Source organism: Monodelphis domestica, chromosome 2, assembly GCF_027887165.1.
Source record: "Monodelphis domestica isolate mMonDom1 chromosome 2, mMonDom1.pri, whole genome shotgun sequence".
Lineage (NCBI taxonomy): Eukaryota > Metazoa > Chordata > Mammalia > Didelphimorphia > Didelphidae > Monodelphis > Monodelphis domestica.
This window is the reverse complement of record NC_077228.1, coordinates 514,526,993-514,547,896: the sequence shown is the minus strand read 5'-3', so window position 1 is coordinate 514,547,896 and position 20,904 is coordinate 514,526,993. Positions and strand designations below refer to the sequence as shown.

General features: G+C 41.5%; 1 protein-coding gene across 5 annotated transcripts in view; it reads left to right on the top strand.

Annotated features, from left to right (window-relative positions):
- TPST1 (tyrosylprotein sulfotransferase 1) overlaps positions 1-20,904 on the top strand; it is a 141,614-nt gene that overhangs the window by 90,885 nt on the left and 29,825 nt on the right. For all 5 annotated transcript variants that reach the window (XM_007485678.2, XM_016429270.2, XM_056819702.1 and 2 more), the window contains one exon: positions 1,208-1,406. In XM_007485678.2, coding sequence (XP_007485740.2) covers positions 1,208-1,406 — 199 coding nt within the window. The remainder of the gene's footprint in view (positions 1-1,207; positions 1,407-20,904) is intronic.

Below are 20,904 nucleotides of genomic sequence, written 5' to 3'. Positions count from 1 at the left end.
CTGGCTCTGCCCTGGGTTCAAAGGCGGTCACTGTATGGGGCTCTGCGGGGACACAGACCAGCCATCGGTGTCTTCTAACTGGCTTTGGCCGTTCTGCCTCAGCCAATGACAAAGAAAAGGGACGGCAGGAATCTAGGGGGAAGGAAATGTGCCCTTTCCATGAACAACCTTATCTAGGGGGCTTTGATCCTGCCGATAAAATGACAGTCAGCACACTTTGTGCAGCTGTTTTCACTCGGGCCATTTTCCCTTTCTAGAAGTTCGAGGTTGCCAGTGGCTTCGGTCGCCCATTTCTTTTTTCTGACAGGCCCCATGATTTCATCCGTGTAGGGCGCTTCTGAGGAGGAAGTTCTCTTCCCCTCCAGACTTTCTCTGCAACTTGGAGTCCTGAGGGAGCATCGAGAGGTTACGTGCCTGTCTAGAGATACGTACGTACTTCACCAGCTTGTGTCAGAGATGGGACTTCATTCACCCCAGGAGTTCCTGATACGGAGGCGGCTCTCTTTCCACCAGGCCGATGGGTCTCCATTTCTTGGTCTCAGGACCCCTTTTTACTCTTAAATATAATCAAGGGCCCTAAAGGACCCTTGTCTCTGTGGGCTGTATCTAGTGACAGTCACCATGTTAGAAATAAAAACTCATATTTGAAAATATGTATTTATTTATGCATTCCAAAAGATCAATAGGAAACCCACCCCACAGTAACATAACTAACACATTTTTATGAAATTAACTGTATGTTCCAAGACAAAAAGTTTAGTGGGAAGAGTAGCATTATTTTTTATGCTTTTGCAGATCTTTTCAGTGTATGATTTAACAGAAGGCAGCTGGGTTCTCCTACCTGCTTCAGCATTCAATCCAGTGAGATCTGTTGTTTTGGTTGAAGTATATGAACAAAATCTAGCCTCACACAGATATGTAGTTGGAAAAGGTCGGCGTATTTTAACGGGTAAATAACAACTTCATATAATTATAAAAGTAGCTTTAACACGTGAACCCCTTGAAGAGGAATGTCAGGGGTTCTCCCACCCCTGAGCCCCTTCAGAACTGCTCCACCGTATGTATGCCCTGTTGCCTACTAGTTGGTTAGGACATCTTTAAAAACAATCCGTAGCTGGCTGGTCTAGTGCCTTCTTTCTCAATAGCTTTGTCACCATCCACTTACCTTTGGTTTTTAATGTTCCAAATAATATTCTGTTGTTTTCAGGGTAGAAAGATCGACAGACCAAGTCATCAAACCAGTCAATGTGGCAGCGCTATCAAAATGGGTTGGAAAGATCCCCCCCGATGTCTTACAGGACATGGCGGTGATTGCTCCCATGCTTGCCAAGCTTGGGTACGACCCCCACGCCAATCCACCTAGTTACGGAAAACCCGATCCCAAAATTCTTGAAAACACAAGAAGGGTAAGTGAGACTTTAGAGTCTTCTGAGAAGCTCTGTCTTGATGTGTGCCTTGTATTTCTCCTTCTGTTTTGTTTTATAAATCCATAAATTCATCTTTACTAGAAAATTATATTTGTAAGATGACATCTTCCAGGAGGACTCTCATTTCGATTTGAGGATAATCCTTCTGGTTCTCTTAACCTTTGAGAACTTTCCCAAGAGTCTGCCTTCCATCACTCCCTGACTGCATCTTGTCAGACAGATGGAGAGGCTGTACCTAGAGTGACCTTTGCCCAGCTCCCAGCAGCAGTGCTCACTCGGAAGGAAATGTGGTTAGTGTCATGGCTCAGGCATCATTGGTCTGCAGAAACCCAGGAGATGTGAGTGATCACATTGCCCTGTTCATCCACTTAGCTGAAACAAGATTTCCTAGTAGGCAAAGAATTGGTGTTTGCAAGAACATTAAATAAAGAAAGATGCTCATATCCCCACCTGATGAGAGAGGGATGCCAAACAACTGAAATCCCAGACCCCTCTTGTACTCATTCATGTCTCGGGCTTTAAAAACAAACAAACAACTTTCATCTTTTTTCTAGATAACCAAGTGGTACAGTGGTTAGAGTTCTGGGCCTGGAGGTGGGAATATCTGAGTTCAAATGCAGCCTCAGACATTTATTAGCTGTGTGGTCCTGAACAAGTCATTGAACTTGTTTGCCTCAGTTTCCTTATCTGTAAAATAGGGTTAATAATAGCACCAACTCTCAGGGGTATTTGTGAGAATCAAATGAGATGATTTTGTAAAGTATTTAGCACAGTGCCTGGCACATAGTAGGCACTATACAAATGTTAGCTACCATTTCAAAAGGCTGCTACCATGTTAGCTACCATTTTCTACCTTAGGAAGGAAACAATAGCTTTCTGGGGCTGGGCAGTGAATGTGATTTGAATGTATACCCCGGAGGTTGATTTCAACTTAGATTCATTTTTCCTGTAATGGAATTTCAAATTAAAAAAGCAAAAAACAAAACCCAACCATGTCAGTCTAGGCATATCAACATCCTGCTTGATTAAAACATTCAAGACCCTCGGTTTCGACATTATATTTTCTTCCTTATTCATATCAGCATCTCTCCTTCCCTCGCTCATCCTCAGTCATCTTTGCCTTTGTGTCTCTTCTTTTTGATTGCTTCATTTTAACGGGCAAATGCATGGTGATGGCTGCAGGTTAATGCTGATGCTGGCCTTACAGACTTAAAGACGCCATCCTCACACTCATTGTTGTGATGTCCTTCCCATTAGAACCTTGGGAGTGAAGGGGATATTCTGATTCCTTTTCTCGCTTTCACATAATCTCTTGGAAGAACAGGAGACCTTCTGTTCACCTTCTTCCAGGTTACCTGAGTCTGCCAGTCTCTAAGGGACAGAGATGGCGCTAGCCCATGGGAGAGGGTGAATGAGTGGTGAGCCCAAGGGCTTCCTTGAATGCATAAAAGACATTCTGTGAAAGCCACAGTATGCAAACTTACTGCAACAGTCTGGTCCCTGCGCCTTGTGAATGTCAGGAAACTTGGTCATTTGTAGTTCTCTCTTTTGCACAGTAACCAAGTGAACATTTCGAAAACCTAGATTCATGTGCAAATGGTATTTTGAGGTTCCCCAAGCAGTCAGCATTGCAATTTTCCTATATTCTCCTGAATAAAGTAAAGCAAGCCCTAAGATTCTTGGCTTCCTTGGGAATAGCCCTGTGGCTGGACTCCATGTGATGGTGGTGTTTGCTTCTCTCGTGTCTTGTGGCTCTGGAAAGGATTCCAGAATGCAGAGGACAGTGCAAGCCAAGGTTTCTCTTTTTAACCGTGACTGGACATGGCAGATAAGTCATCAAATGCTCCATGGAAAGAAAAGGAGGTGGCGGGGCAATGGTCTTCCTGGTCTGGAGGCCCGGATGTTGGTGAGCTTTTTCTTGTCCCTGGATGGGGCTTCGTTGACTTTAATGGGAATCAGAAAGATCCCCAGCTCCCCCATTGAGAAAACTGGGAGGCAGCCTAACAAAATCGCTGCAGAGATTCATGCAACCACGTAAGAGAGTGAGTCCTTGAGGAGGGCCAGAAGGAACAGATCTGCCCATTCCTGGGAGAGTGAATGAGGCTGCTACACCAAGAATCCAGGGCAGCCAGCGGCTTTTTGCATGATGAGCCTGGAAACTAGCTGTCTGAGTCAGCACATTGTTTTGGAAGCTCCTCTGCCTTGGACCAGAACTCACCACTTCTGAATACACCACCCTGGGCTCCAACGCTGCCCGTCCTCTGATGGCACCTTGGAATGGAAATCTGTGTTTTTTCTTGAGGATTCTAGAACCTTCGAGTAGGAATAAACACCCTAGAAATGACAGCCTTAGATTCAGCAACTGGAAAATGTCCCTTTGTTCTCCATATGACTTAATCATTGTACCCAGACATAGGATTGTGACAGAAGTGGTTACTTCCATTAAATATGACTCATCGCTTTGTTGGATGTCCTGAGAATGTGGTGAGTCTTTGGTTAACATCTCATTTTCTCCTCCCTTTTGAAGAGCTTTCCAATTAACCCAGGGCAAAGAGAAGAGGACTCTCGCTACTTTCTGGATTGTGACATCTTTCCTAGGCAGTAAGCAAGGGCAAAGAAGAGCTTGTGCGGAGCATTAGCCCTATCCAACGGCCATGACCTGAGAGCTTGACTCTCTCCATCTAGGCTGTTCTGGCTTGTGAGCAGACCCGGCGTTTTCTGTGTGTGCAGACTGCTTGGAAGGATCCTGAATAATCGGTGTTTGTGGGTTTGTTTCTCCAACACACTTAAGGGAAGAAATCTGTGGGACACGCTAGAGTTGACGTTTGCCATTTCTTGACCTCTCTCACCTTCATCTCTTGGGAATCAGCACTTGAATCTCTAGTGACACAGGAAATTCTTGACTTTCATTCATTTTGCAAATGAGTGCTGAGTGCTTGCTGTGAGTGCACCACTGACCTGGCACCGTGGAAGACAGAGATGTAGTTGAGGAGACAAAATATATACATCAAAAGGTATCAAATAACACAAGACACACATATAATGAAAATGTTGGAACTAATCCTTCTTTTCTGAGAGCAATGAGTTTTTTGTTTTGCTTTTTTAAACCCTTACCTTCTGACTTGGTATTGATTCTAAGACAAGAGAGGCAATGGCTAGGCAAGGGGGTTAAGTGACTTGCATAGGGTCATATAGCTAGGAAGTATCTGAGGACAGATTTGAATCCAGGTCCTCCCAACTCCATGCCTGGCATTCTATCCACTGTACTACCCATCTGCTTCAATGAGGTTTAGAGCACAGAAATAGTCCTATCAGGTCAGATCCATATACAAGGGAAAATCCTATTCCAAAAGAAGTGTTTGCTGTAGGGTTTGCCTCCTTACCATTAACCTTTCTTCATTTTGGGTCTAGACCCATGCTTTTATGGGCCTGGGGAACTGCCAGAGCAGAAAGTCCCCCTGCCAGTGTAGAACTCATAGTCTTAGAGAGTGTCTAGAGGCTGACTTTGGACGCAGGCCACCTTGATTCCAAGGGCTGCCAGCCCCCTATCCATGATGTCAGTCATTTGTCTCATAGACCCCAAACAGGGTTTCCCCAAAGTCTTGCTGTAGTTTTAAGCATCAATAGGCTGAGTAGCTTAAAAGTGCCTAAGACTTTGTGGGGGGAGGTGGCCACTCTGTCTCTCTGAGCTTCTCTCAGGGGCCATTTGTCTTTGTCCTTCCTTAATTTGGCCATATGCTTGAATGGCGTTCTGGTCCAAGGCAGAGGAGGTTCCAAAGCAATGTGCTGACTCAGACAGCTCACCATGCAGTGAGACTCTAGTAAATGCTCATCCCTTGGTCCCCTTTTAGCTCTTCTAATCATGGAAGCTTTTTGAGGGCAAGCAAGTGGTGGATGTCCTGAGTGCAGTCCTTTCTCTTTCTTTGGAAATGTAAAGGAGAACCTCCTTGCCTGGACCATCGAGTCGCACCTTCCATTCATTCTAACACCATCCCAGAAGCCCCATTACGTGAACATCAGAGCATACTGAGCTAATTCAGCCCAGTGTGGTTCTTTGTATTACTCAACGAGAGTCTACCTTCAAGAGAATAGCTGATCTTGGATTCCTTTTCATGTGTTCCCTCTAATATAATTAAACGAGAACAAAACATACAACTTTTCTGAGAACACCTCTGTTGTGTAAACAGAGTGACTGCCAAATCCCAGCCAGGGAAAGTTTATTGCAGGATTCAGGATACCATGGAGACATCAGCATAGCCCTTCTGCAGGGGAATGAAAGGGAGAAGGTGATACGTGGCTTTATTTAGTTTAGAGCATGGATGTTGTGATTCAGTCCTAGACAGTCTTTGCTTTCATTTAACCTCAGCAAACACCATTCGTCAGTGCTTGCCTTCTGTGTTGGTAAGGTCACTTAGACTCTGGTGGATGAAAACTGAAAATTGGTAAATGATTATAAAATAAAATCCTTCAGCGTGGTGCAGTTCATGGCATGGGCCATCCCTTCTCAATGGACCAGAGACACTTTAAGGTCCAGTCTGAGCAGGGCAGGCTGCTGGTTTACAAATTCAGTAGGAATTCATTTGCCTTTTGGGGGGCAGAAATATGTATTGGAGCAGCAGGCAGACCTGTGTATGAGATTCTCTGAACAATTTGTTAGTGATCAGGAGATACCAGGAACTGGAGGGGATGGATTTATACAAATACTCCAGTCCCGCTTTATCTAAAACAAGAAAGGAAGGGCTCTTGGTACCCTGGTTCCCTGGTGCTTAACCAGAGTGTGTATGTGTTGCAGCATGGGGCCTCATCTCTAATATTTCCAGCATTTTCTTTGGTACCTGCTCAGGATGGAATGAATTCATGGACGAGGCTTTATTTTCTCGTTTTGCTTGTTTTGGCTTCTCTTTATTGAAGGAAGAACATTCTCCACGGAGACTTTGACTAGAGTTTTTGGATCAAGAGGGATTTGGAAAAATACTGAAATTGAAAGTGCCCCCCAACTTTTTACTGGTGGATCTTGCATGGGAAATTTGGCCAACAACTTCCTTTTTCAGGGTCTAATTTTTATTGGCAGTATCAAGGGAGAAAATGATGAAAGTGTCCTGTGTTTGTGTCTCCAAGCCTAAATTTACCACCAGGTGACTAGAGAAGAAATACTTCCTTATGTCCCTCATGGGAACTGAGTATTATATGTGTATAGCACATTATGAAAGGATTTTATTCTTTTAGTTAACATTCTGGGCTTTGAGATCGTTGTTGGAGATGTAGGGACATGGTGGGTGTACTTCTTTAAAAAGACTTCCTGTATCCTTAGACCCAATGTCTCAGACAATGGCATTTCAGTGGAAGAGGAACTTCAATCCAGTGATTCCAAACACCCTGAGTGTCAGTGTTTACCTTTGACAAAAAGAGGAGAGGTGTGATTTCAGCTCTGGTGGTCCTGGAGGAGCAGCCTCCCTCATCCAGAGGTCAGGGGTGAGGGGCAAATCTCATGCTAACTGGGAGTGATTGGGAGCAGCAAAGACTCCCTTCCCAGGAGACCTTAGTGTTTGGGCACTTCACCGACTTTGGGCATTAGGCTCTTCAAGGGTCCTCTTCACTAGGCTTTGGGCATGGAGGCAGGGAGGCCAAGGCAGGACAGAGGGATCCTGTATTTGTTGCTCTTCAGACCAGATAGTTTTCCTTTATTGTCTGGACACTGATGCTACTCATCCCCAGTCATTAGTCTTACTGGGGATGAGAAACAAGCGTGTGAATGAGTCAGGGCCATTCCTCTCCATTCAAAAAGTATCCCCCCAACTCCGTGTGGCTCAAACAGTGCCACTTTCAAGTAGCAAGCACATTCATTTACCTTGCTTTTCAGGACTAAGTTTTGGCAGGGATAACTTTTTTCTTAACAGAGCTTTAAAAAACAAGATGTTTTCGAAAGCGAGGAAAAGAAGTCATGCGTTGTCCTACTACAGTTCGGTTTGTCTTTTTGTGGCAAACTTTGGCATCTCGCAGTGTCCCTTATTCAGGGGGTTTGTGATAGTCTTCCATTCTGGATTCACTAGATGTGATCCTCTTGTCTGCACTTTGACCAAGAGCCATGCCCCAGCTGAGAACTGTAATTTTGGGTCCTTTAAAAACAAACAGGTATCATTCAGTTCTTTTCCTCTGGCAGTAAAAGAGAGCTCTGGATCTGGAATGAGAGACTGGGCTGGGGGTCAGTCACTCCGGACTGGGCAGTCTGGGGAACTTTGAATGCTTCTTCTTAACTTCTCCAATCCCATTTCTCCACATGGGAATTGGTCCCGACCCTAGGCAAAGTCGTGAAGAAGAAGGTGGATTATCCCTGGAGTGCCACAAGCCTGCCTCTTGTTACCTCCATTTAGCCTTTACACTTTTTTTTATCCCATGCCATCCTTCTTGGCATGTTTAGTGCCCTGGAGCGTCTGCCTCCATCTGGTCTCAGCAAAGTATCTGGTATGAATCATTTATAACTTAATAAGACAGAGTGCCATTGTGTTCTTTCTTTCAGTGGATTTTGCATCTTAAATCTGCTCTCTCATTATAGAAAATAGCTTTGATCCTCTACTGAAACCTTTTTTAAAAACTACTAGAATGTTAAAATGTCAGTCCTTAGAGATCACCTCGTCTCAGCACTGGCATTTTACAGATGAGGAAACTGAGGCAGAGAGTAAGAAAAGACTTGTTCTTCAAGGTCACTCAGATAGTGAAAAGAAACTAGGACCTGGGCCAACTGTCTCCCAGTTGAGTATACTCTTTCCCTAAAAACAACTATTGAGCTTTCTAGTAAAGCTAGGCTAGATTAGACATGATACCAACTGCTTTTGCCAGGCCTCTACCTGCAGGGTCTTGAAAGCAGTTTGCTTTCCAGGTGTCGATTGTGACCACAGGAAGGTTTGTTATTTGCTTAGTTTTAATTGCCTTTTCACCTTCATCCCCAAAACACAAAAAACAGACCTGAGAAAACTTAGAATCGACAGCTTCGGATGTTAGATTTTAAAAGAATATTTTCCAGGAAACTCCAGGCCAGAGAGGAAAGCCATTGATTTAAACTTTGTTATTTGGTGCCTGGAATTAGGCTGCTGTTTGGGTTTGGCCTAACTTGATATTAACTGTGCTTTGAATTCATAAAAGCTTTAGAAAAGACCAAGGAGCCAAGTGAAATATCACTTTGGCATAAAGTAAACACTGGGTGTTGCATGCACAGAAGCACCTGGACATCATTTCTTTAGGTTTCAGCTGTCATAAAGCAAATGATCTGTTCAGCGTTGTAACAGAACTCCCAGCAGTTGGGATCATTTCCCAAGAGCGTCAGTCAGGCTTTTGTTCCTGCTTGTCAGTGGGATGCCAGTAGAAGGCCCTTTGATGTGGCTGCCCCACTGGCCAGCTCGGCCAGAACTGCTTTATGCCTTTGTAGATCAGGGTCCTGAGCTGGTGTGGGCACGATCACACTTAGCCTCCTCACTTCACAGAAGAATTTTAAATGGTGCCCTCCAGTTGGCTCACTGCCAGCTGTGTTAGCTCAGGCAAGTCAGTGGACATTTTGGGCTTCCTAATCTGCCAGATGAAGACTGGATGGTCTCTGTTCCACTCTCTGATAATCTCTTGGTCTATGTTTGAATACATCCCCTTCCCCTCCAGTCTGGACCAAGGATATCCAACTCTAATCCAAACAAAACTGTCCATAAAGAGCTCTGGGGGCCACAGATTGATTTAGAAAACCACATGGTTATACAGTTATTTTCCTATTAATGTATCAACATGTTCAAATCAGACAGGAACTACATATTCAGCTGCTTTGGGCCACGTCTGGGGTGCTGGGGACCTCATGAGGCTGACTGGCTTTGTGTTTGTCACCTTAGGCTATCCAGATCTTTGTTGAATAGTTGGATGCATGAATGAAAAAAAATTCCCATAATCCAAGGTTTCTCTTCAATTAGTAACCATTATTCTGTGAGTACTGACGGTGTCAATTAAATTGTAAAATAATGTACTCTCACTGGACAATATCATTCCTCCCATAATGAGATATCATCCGTATTGATGTGAACGGGTGGGTAACTGAATGCTCTCATCATCTGTCAGTTGCACCTAGTTAAAATTTCCCATTTGCACTACTGTGTAACAGCAGGCTCTGCTGTGGACAGTGTAGGACAGTGTTTGACTTCAGGTTCTTTTTCCAGTTTTTATTCCCCGACAGATTCCCGTTTCTATAGGTTTGCATTTCCTTTTACTCTTCATTTCATTTTTAAAAACTTCAGAGTAGAAACCAGAAAGAGGAACATGCAGCTGGCTGTAGCTCCATGCTGTGCATTATTCTCCCAAGAGTGATTTTTGTATCTAGAAAACGGTTCTCTAGTTGACAGGGCAAAGAGGGAATGATACGGCTAGAAAAGTAATAACCAGCCCCTCTGAGAGTCAGCTCCAGTCAGTAGTTCTAAGCACTGATGAGCTTGTCATTGTCCTACAGATTGCAGAGGAAGTCTAGGCTACAGCAGCAGCAGCAGCAGCCTGTTTCTAAGTTAGGCACTACATCTTCCTCTCTAGAGAGGTTTCCAAGCAAAGATAACTGCAGTTTCCCTTGGGAGAAAAGTCAATAATTACAGAGCAATCAGGGGTGCGTACAATAGATAATGGATGTCTCCAGTGAGCAAGAATGTCTTTTTCTCCCCTCTGGGAACCTCCTTTGCTCACTTTATGGTAAAACAGTATGTCCAAGTTGTCATGAGAGAGCCACGCTTCTAGCGCAGACACAAGGCCCTCACAGTCATGTACACAGAGAGCTGGAAGCGACCTCAGCCACCAACCAGGCTCGAGAGTTCTTAACCTTTTTTCTTCCCAAGCCTGGACCCTTTGGGCCAACTGGTGAAGTCCATGGATTCTTTCCCAGATTCGTGTTTTAAATGCATAAAAGGAAGCTAATATATTGAAATATGATTGTTAAAATGACATTTAAAAAAGCAAGTTCATGTGCCCCTGGTTGAGAACCCTGATCTAGTCCAAACTCTTCATTTTTATAGAGGAGGAAACTAAGGCCCAGAGAGAGGCTAAGTGTTTAACAATTAAGATCACTTTAGTACTGAATGGCAATGGTGTGATTTGAACTTGTATCTTGAGACTCCAGGGCCAGCCACTGTTTTCACCATTGCACCGTCCTGCCTTAACTCACGAAGAGGTAATCGGAAGATGAAAGCCTTGGCTCTGCCTCTTGATAACCATGTGACTGGGCAAATTTCACTGTCCTTGTCTGTCCCTGTGGGACTAACTTCCCCATAGAGTCATTGTGAGGCTGAAAGGAGAGAATATGTACAGAGTCCTTTAAACCTTAAAATGCCTTCTAATTGTAACAGAGGGAATGGAGTCTAATGGGGAAAGTACCAGATACTTGGAATCAGGAACCTGGGGTTCTAGGCCTGGCTTTGCCGCCCACTGGGCTGGTGGCCTTTGGATAAGTCGCCTCAGTTTTCTTATCCATAAAAAGATTTATACTAGACTAAGCTCTGAAGACCTCCTCAACTCTGCTATTCTATTCTCATTCTATTCTGGAGCATTCAGTGGTTATTGTTGCTGGCTGCCGATTTTCTTCTCCTGGGCTTTCTGTCTTCAGATCAGTTAGCTGCTTCTGTGGGAACTGCAGGAGAGACCATTGAAGAGAATAGAAGTGAGGTTTAATCCTTCTCATGAGAAGGGATCATGCCTGAATGGCGATGCCCAACGACTGGGTCAGATATGAGCATCTGATGCAAACCCCGACCCGCTCTGTTCAATACCCGCCATCTGGGGCCACACTTACAATCTAGGTGCAAGAGACTATCCAATCAGAAAGCAATAAGTTCCATGGTGAGCCCCCTCCCACACCCTCCACTGCAGGAGTCCTATCTGGAGTTCCACCAGGCTGGGGGAGGTTATGGAGAGGTAGCTGTGTCTTCAGGAGGGACTCTTCTGATTTCTAAGGGTCAGACGGGATGGTTTGCTTCCTTTGAGCTAAGATCTCTCAACCCACTGGGCCTATGGCAATAACAAAATGTCCTTGAGATGTTGTTCTAAACTCCTAAACAGGTTTTCCTTCTCTAATGAAATCCCACCCTGAGAAGAATAAATTAATTCTTTTCTCTCTACACAGAACCAAAATACTTTGAGTTTTGTAATAGATAGATATTTCTGAGGGTGTATATTGATCGATACTGGATGACTAATGGATCAGTGTTTGCCTACCCTCCTCCCTATTTGCCTCCCTTTTCCTCCCTCTCTTCAGAAGCCTTTCAGCTTCCCCTCCCCCTTCTTTCCCTTCTTATCACTCAGTGTGAACTGTGATACTTTAGGGAAAATACTCTTTTCTTTAACTCAAGTAAGGGTTTATTGGAGAAGACAGGAAAGGATGGAGAATAAGGTAAGAGGGATAGGGTTTTCCCTATTCGATACAGGGAGCCTTGGTTTGGAGGATATTGGGGAAATGGCAATTCTTTCACAAGTGTGAAACAAAGTCAGTCAGAGAGATAGGAGGACAACTGTCTGTCTTCTTTCTCTGTCAATCAGCCAGGTAACCTCAGCCAGCCAGCAAAAGCTTCAGGGTCTCTACCAGCAGCCACCAGCAGCCAAAAACTTAGTCCAAAAGCCTCCCAGCCCAGTTCAGAATAAGTCCAGCCGTTGGCTTGGCTCCAACTGCCTTTCCTGGTAACATTCCAATGGAATCTTTATTTTGATTGACAGCTTCTGTCCTCAACTTCTATCTTGCATGTATTGTAAATTCTCTTCCACAATACCTCCCTTTTTTTGTCTTAAATTTTGCAACCAGCAAAATGTTAATGATACTTACCTTTCATATATTTCTAATTAAGTCTTACCCTATACTATATTAAATATTCCTTTACCCTCCCAAAATAACAAATTCTAATCTTATCTTAGCTATTCTGTCTAGTTCTATGCTAAGATTGGGTATAGGACAATGGTTTAGGTAATAGGGATTTACATGAACACGGTTTTGATATAATAACAAATCATGTAACAATTTTACCCATTCTAACAATTTCCATAACATTTTGAATATGTAACTATCTTATCTCCTAATGTCTATAAATTTAACTAAGTAAAATTTTCAAGTACTAAAAATTGTTAACCTAAAATCATAATGCAACCTACTTCTATACTTAAGTAGTTCTATGTCTGTCTCTACTTCCCTAAGACTTGAACAAATTCACTAAGCTGTCACTAGTCATTAGAATATTAATAAATTACTCCAATATAATTAGTTTGTTAGTACATTAGTATCTTCATGTGTACATAAGTTGTAGCTATACAGATTTACATATGTACATCCATATTCATTGTTCTAGATTTCTGTGCAAATTCATGCAGATAAGAAATATCTTTGTTTAAATTTTCCACAGAATTTATATGCCTTTTGTTTTGCAGCTATGCTGTACATTGTATACTCACCCATTCCATGAGATATCTTCTTTTTCTATGTAGGATGTGTATGCATATATGTGATGTTAACATGCATGAAGCATTCTTACATATCCTCATGATCAAAAGTCCAAAATTTCACGGTCCTTCCATGTCCTTTTATGTTGATTGTATAACTCTGTCTTCATTTCTTGTCGTCTGGTCAGCATACCACTCTCGTCTTCTTTCACTCTTGATTGAAGACTTGTGTTCTTCAATTTCGGAACAACTGGAACAATCAGGAAATGCTGGAAAAATCGTGAACATGCATGCGTGTAAGGTTTTTATATGTGCATGTATGTAAGATTGAAATTCTTATGTGCATGGAAGTAAGCTGAGTTCTTCATGAATGCTTGTCAGAATTCATCACTATTCTTCATGTGTGGAAGTAAGCATTACATGTGTTCATCTTCATTCATAGAAGTAAGCATTACATGTGTTCATCTTCATGCATAGAAGTAAGCTTTACTTGTGTTGCTCTTCATGCATGGAAGTAAACTTTACTTGTGTTCATCTTCATGGGTGGGTGTAAGCAGTATAGTATTGTGCATAAGTTCTTAGGATTTTGTAATGAATATTGATTTGAAGTTTGCTAATTATTTTGATGTTTGCCTTTTTTCACAAGGAGGTTTATTGTATGTTTTCTTATGTCTTAGAGATAGAATTTAGATAATATATTTTCTTTTTGGTCATGGAGTTATGTATTCATTTGAAATAACATTGTTTCTTTCTTTTCTGTTACTAATATAGGCAGATAGAATATGAAGAGACTTTCTTTGGCTGCTAAAACTTTTAAATGCATATTTTTTCTTTCTCTGTTTTATTGACTTTTGCAGTGTTTTCCTTTGTTGAGAGGACATGGATAACCTGTTTCAGTTCTCAACTATAACTTGATGTTAAAGTCTTTGATAACAAATTCATCCAATGTGAATCTATGCTTCTGTAGCATTCTAGGTGCTTGTGTCTGTCCTAGTTATGAAGTTGGAGTTTCAATGCTACAAGTTTAGGAGTATACTCGTTGTTGAATTACTTGTTCTTCTGCTGGAATATTTTCTTTTCTACCTAAGACTAGTCTTCGTTCTTATAAGGTCTTGTGTTGTATGTTACCCTACGGAACTTCAACTAATCTTGATTTCACTGTTACAGCATGAATAGTATTTGTCATGTTTTGAAGTTAGAGAATAGAAGTAAAATTGTGTATTTATCTCTCCTCCTCCAGTTCATAATATGTTCCTTGATATTCTCCTTCCCATTCAAAATCTGGTACAAGCCATGTAATTCAACTTCTCTATAAAGTCATCTTAATTATCAACCCCTAATATTGCATAAAGTTCTTTCAATGGTATGTAAATTGTTCTGTGCCCAAAGAATATCTCATCATCATAATCTTGGTGAGATTTTGATTGTACTGGTTTCAGGTATTCAATTTTCTCACTTGTGTCCCACACATCCCCTTCTTTGTCTACCCCTTTATGAAGCTTATAAAATTGATAAGGCATTTGTTCTAAATCATCTTGATCCATTATTATTACACCCTCTGGTATTCCTTCTGATTCTGTATCTGATTCTGACTCACTGAATTCAATCATGTTATTCATTGGATTTTGTTCAGTGCCATGTAAACTTGTATCAGATGTTGCTAACTCTGGCTTTGTGTATATAAGCCTATATCACCAGCTTCTGTATTTCCCAAATCAGTTTCTGGTTGTCTCTTACTACTAAGCTTTAGATTTTCATTTTGAGTTGGTAAGCTTGATGGTATGGGGTTAGAGTCTTCTTGCAGATCTTCAATGTTGTTACTAATATTCATAAGTACTACGCTATCACCAATCTGAGGTTTATGTTCATCTTCACTCTCTTTTGACTGTGTAGAGATAGAAATCTTCCCCTCTATGTTGTTATTTTGTTCTGGGAATAAGTTTAGTACATCTGCATTTCCCCCCGCATCATCAGTAGGATGTGTGCCTTCATTCTTTCCTACAGTAGTACATACATATGTTTTTGGCTGTGTAGCTAAAGTGTGTATTGCCACTGAGTCATCAGTTGTATATGTGGATCAGTTAATTCTTTTTGATTAAAATCATTTCCTATGAAGTGTTTGCATGAGGTTGAATGTACTATTATACCCTCTGCTACATTGGAACATGAATTTAAATCATAACTGTTGCTTATCTCACATAAGTTTATTTGGCCAAATTCCCTTCTGCCACTTAGAATGTTGGCTTCAAGTCTGCTATTTGAATCCTTGGTTGTTCTTTCAGTTACTAAGACTTCCATTCCATCCCCCTTTTCAAATTCAACTGTCATGTCACCTCCATTACTTTGAATAGGATTATTGTTTTCAAATGTAATGTCAGCTCCATTTTCAGTTAATTTTATATTCTCTAAATTAGTTGTTGATGAATGGAAAATTTCAGCTCTTGGATTCAAATTAGATGGTTTTTTTCTAAGGGATTTTGTGCCATATAGCTATTTATAGAATTAACTGAGTTTGGTGGGATGTCATGAATGGTTTCAAAGCATTTTCATCTCTAGTAACAGTAACTTGTTGGGAATTGAAATTTTGTTTCTCTGTATCACTCACTAACTCTTGCTTTTGAGTTCTTGTGACTTTGTCTTTCTTTCTCTTTTGCACACTTTAATCCCAGTGCCCATTCTACACTGAAAAAAGTTCTCTAATAATGATTTGACTTCATTTGTACTTTTTTCTTGTGTGGTTACAATACAGCTTTTCTCTGAGTCTCTTATGTCAGTTGCAATTTGAGAAATTATTTCTTTTATTTCTTCATCTATCTCTTTTACTAGTCTCTGCCTTTCTCTTGTTTTATTGCATGTGCTCTCACTCACAGATTCATTTTCTTGCACAAATTTCTCATTGTTTCTCATCTTTTTCCTCCTAATTTTAACAGCAGCCTCTTTTTCACTATCACTTCTATCTCCATATGCCAAACTATATACATTAAAGTCCTGGCTTCATAATTTTTTCCTAACCATACTTAGGTTTGGCTCCAGTTCTAATGGCATTTTGTATCTCTTCTAAATCATTTGCTTGTTTAGTGGATTTTAGCTTGCAATGAGAACAGAAAGTGGAATTTTGCTTTTTTTGTGTATCTATTTTGTGTGGTCTTGTTGTTAATTTCATGTTTCTTCTTCAGAAAACAGTCTTTTTATGAGGTGACCTCTCTTGTGGCAGAAAAAGCATTGCCTAGTCTCTCTGCATTGGTTTTGGTTTGTAACTAGATTTTGTGTAAGTCTTAACCGTGTTGAGTTTCTTGATTTTCTCTATCTCCTTTTCTCTTAGATTTTTCTGTTACTTCTAACTTATCTTTTAAGTCTTACATTTGTTTATGCTGTTCTGAATGATTATCATGGAGGTAACTAGCAATTTCACGTAGTTCTATCAGACTGATGGTGTCATATTTAGGGAAATAGTGTTTTAGAAAGTTCTTTAAATGAGGTGTGCAACCTTTAAAAATTGTCTCCGTACATGACTAGAAGACTCTTCACTATTAGCCTCTAGACCCATTATTAATTCTGCCATTTCTGAGAGTCTATTAATGAATGTGGCAGGATGTTCCCCTTTGTTCTGCATGAATTTATCTAGCCCCTGTATTCGGCTTCGAGCAACATTGTTTAATCACTTGGAGCAAATCTAACCTACATTTCCTTAAGTAGGACATGCTAGTGGGGTTTGCAAAATCTAGATCTTCCCTTTGCTTCTCAGTGGGCCAACTAGTTAAGTTGTTATCAGTCCTGGTCTTACCAAGGAATTGCCTTTGGGGGGCAGCTAGGTAGCTCAATGAATTGAGAGCCAGGCCTAGAGATGGGAGGTCCTAGGTTCAAATCTGGCCTCAGACACTTCCCAGCTGTGTGACCCTGGGCAAGTCACTTGACCCCCATTGCCTAGCCCTCACAACTCTTCTACCTTGGAACCAATACATAGTATTGACTCCAAGATGGAAGGTAAGGGTTAAAAAAAAAAGGAATTGCCTTTACTCATGGAGGCTAAATAGTTCAGATAGGAGAAACTCTACATCTTCAAAATCAGGGCCAAAGATCCTAAAAGTTTCAGTTCCTTCTGCATCTTTTCTTGAAAGGCTGTTCTATGAAATTTGGAAAATGTTTCTTTAGGGATTCAAGTAATTGTGATGTAAATTGTCTGTGGACTTTAGATTGTAGTACACCAGTTGTACTCAATAGCTTGATGACCTCCTTTAATGGACAAATTGTTTCTGGTTCACTATCAGACTCAGTGTCCTTGTCACCATCATTTCCCTTAGCATTGACCTTAGATTTCTTTGTCTTTCTCTCTTTTTTCCTTGGGTGCACTATCTGCCTGTCCATTGTTCTTGTCCTTAACCTGATCAAGCCCTTTTTCTTTGATCAATTCTTCAAACAGGTTCTTAATGATGTATTACAGGTTATTATCTACCACCAGTATCTTTTCTGCCTTTCTGGGAATAACAAATCTAAAGATATTTCTCAAATGGGTCACAATCTGTAAAACTTCCATCAAGATAACATAAACCTGAGCCAAGATCTGCCATAGTATGGTGTCAGTTTGAAATGGCAACTGCACTATAAACATGGTTGTGTTGCCAATGTAGTCCAGAGAATCAAATATCATGTGGGTCATTTTGCTATAAAGTATATTGTAGAGCCAGAATCCAGTAACGACTGCCATAACCACAGCTCCACAGATAACCTGCTTAAATATCTTTCCTACTGTTGTTTTTGTGGTTCAGTCATTTAGGGGTGCCAATCTGTAATAGATAGATATTTCTGAGGGTGTATATTGATTGATACTGGATGACTAATGGATCAGTGTTTGCCTTCCCTCCTCCCTATTTGCCTCCCTTTTCCTCCCTCTCTTCAGAAGCCTTTCAGCTTCCCCTCCCCCTTCTTTCCCTTCTTATCACTCAGTGTGAACTGTGATACTTTAGGGAAAATACTCTTTTCTCTTCTTTAACTCAAGTTAGGGTTTATTGGAGAAGACAGGAAAGGATGGAGAATAAGGTAAGAGGGATAGAGTTTTACCTATTCTATACATGGAGCCTTGGTTTGGAGGATATTGGGGAAATGGCAATTCTTTCACAAGTGTGAAACAAAGTCAGTCAGAGAGATAGGAGGACAACTGTGACTTCTTTCTCTGTCAATCAGCCAGGTAACCTCAACCAGCCAGCAAAAGCTTCAGGGTCTCCACCAGCAGCCAAAAACTTAGTCCAAAAGCCTCCCAGCCCAGTTCAGAATAAGTCCAGCCTTTGGCTTGGCTCCAACTGCCTTTCCTGGTAACATTCCAATGGAATCTTTATTTTGATTGACAGCTTCTGTCCTCAACTTCTATCTTGCATGTATTGTAAATTCTCTTCCACCATTTGGTTGTTTAAGTTGATGCATGTCTCTTTAGGCATAGATACCTGAGAGTACACAAATTACAGATAATCAAACCAATTCTTCTGTAAGAATTGTTCTTTATAAATACAACACAAATTATTGATATTTGGGTACAGCTTGCAGATATACAACAAAATGTTCACTAACTCCATTCTCTCAACCTCACTAAAATGAAACTCTATGGAATGAATATTAATTCATGGCTAGAATTGGTAGCTACAGGGATGATGGCTATTAGAAGGAATTTTTTTTCACATTAAACCAAATAGCAACTATTCCTGGGGAAATAGCAGTATAGCATTAAAATAGCTTAAAAGACAAAGGACCCTAGGACTTTTGCTGGCTGGTTGGCTAAGACTGTGAATCTGACTCACAAAAGAGCTAAAACAACCCCAGGCTATGGATTGCCTCATAAAAGATCTCTTATCCCCAAAAGGAAAAGACCACATGGCAGCTGCAGGTTAGGAGGAAAAAAAACAACCACAGATGACTTGTAGGGCAGAGAAAATAGCCAAGCAGATGACTACCAGAAGCTTGCTGCTCAGTTCAGATATCCTAGACCAGCATTCAACATCATCAGTATCTCAGGGAAGCAGCAAATAGTAGCTTTGGACATAAAGAAGTATTCAGGCTGGAATATAGACCTAGGCAGATGGGTTGTTGAGGCTCCATATGTTCCCTCCAAGGAATCTGGGGGAGAGGCAGCCAGAAAGTATTTATTAAGCACCTCCTGTGTGTTGGGCATTATACCAAGCCCTGGAAACACAGAGGGAAGTTAGCATGCATAAGATGGGACTTGGCTGAGATTCAAAGGAAGCCAGAGAAGCTAAGAAGCAGAGAGGAGGAGGGAAAAGAGTTCCAAGCAGAGAGAACTGCCAGTGTAAATGCCTGGAGTCAGGAAATGGAAGGTCTAATAGAAGAAGAGCTAGGAGGCCAGTGCCACTGGATTGAAGAGGCCATGGGAAGAGGAGCAGGGCTCATGAAATCTGAAAGGTAGAAAAGGGTAATCTTGGGAAAGACATTAAGGACCCAGCAGAGGATTTTATATTTGATCTTAGAGACAAAAAGTGGAGTTGATTAATGGGTAAGGAACAGCATGGTCAGATTTGGGCCTTCACATACTTCTGTTTGTCTGAGAAGAATTTTCTTCATTGCTTACCATGCTATTACTTTAATTAAATGTCTTGCTTTAGATTGATTTGCCTTCTGATTTTGTCTGGTAAAAGAAAAATATAGGTGAAAGCTTAGGGGAGCTGTGGTTTTGGGTGGATGCTGCCCCAACTTTCAACTTGAACCTGATGGTAGCTTTCAGTGACTCCCTTTTGATGGGAAACATGAGCTACATTTGCCTCTAAGAACTGCAGAGAAAGAGAAGTGAGATAGAGATTAGAACAAAATGTAAAGACATACAAATACCTAGACAAAGACTAGTCACTTTTTCACTAAGGCTGTCAATGAAGGGGCAGCTAGGTGCTCAGTGGATAGAGAGCCAGATGGAAAGTCCTGATGGGTTTATCAAAATGAGGACCTTGAACATTAAAAGGTTTTGCATGCAGGTCACAATTGCTGCCCCTTGGACCACTTTACAGAGTGATGGTAAGAAGCGACTCATGGGCCCTCCGGAGATAAAATGACTTAGCTCCAACTCCTAGTCCTATTTGTTCTTTCTAGAAGAACAGAAAGAAAATGGAAGCTCGTGTTTTCAGCATGACTCCCCTGTAAATCAATCAGTCAACAAGCATTTCCGGGCTTGCTTTGTGCCAGGCATTCTGCTGATTGCTGGGAACACACACATAATAAGGTGGAAACAGGGCTTGCCTTCGAGGAGTTTACATTCTAATGGGGAAGACAACCCGTACACCAACAGATACAGAGTGGAGGGAAAGGCATGAGGAGCCGGAGATGCTGAGAAAGCCTCTATCAGAAGATGGCGGCATTCAGTTTAATTCCGTAAACACACTTTATTGCTTTGTTGCTTCTCTGGCCATTTAAAATTCATTTCACACACTCCCACTGGTGTTCATGAGAATCACATATTCACAGCTTCCAACCCTGTATGTGGAATGCCCATTCATTCCCCTGTTTGGACTGGGTGGCCTCCCAGGTCTTTGCCAGATGTGCTCCTATCATCTTGTCTGATCATCTCCTTCCTCTAGAGTATCCATAGTTATAATCATACCTAACTAGCCTCCCCTCCGCCCCGATGATGCCATATTACCCCTTTAAGAGCTTTATTTCCTCAAAGCTTTATGTCAGTTTTTTGTTTTTGTTTTTTTAATCCTTATGTTCTGTCTTAGAATCAATACCGCAGACTGGTTCTAAGGCAGAAGAGCAGTGAGGTCTAGGTAATGGAGGTTAAGTGACTTGCCCAGGGTCACATAGCTAGGAAGTATCTGAAACAAGATTTGAACCCAGGTCCTCCCATCTCTAGGCCTGGCTCTCTCTTAACTGCCCCCTCCATCAGTTTTTATAACCTGCTTCTGATCATTGATGAAATGATTAGTTCTCTCTTAAATAGATTACACCCTTTATTTCTGTGATTCCAAAGCATGACTGAAAAAGACAGAGTATTTGTTTTGAGGGAAATGCAGTGGTTTCCTTACAGGAATAAGGAGGAAATCTTGAATTTCAG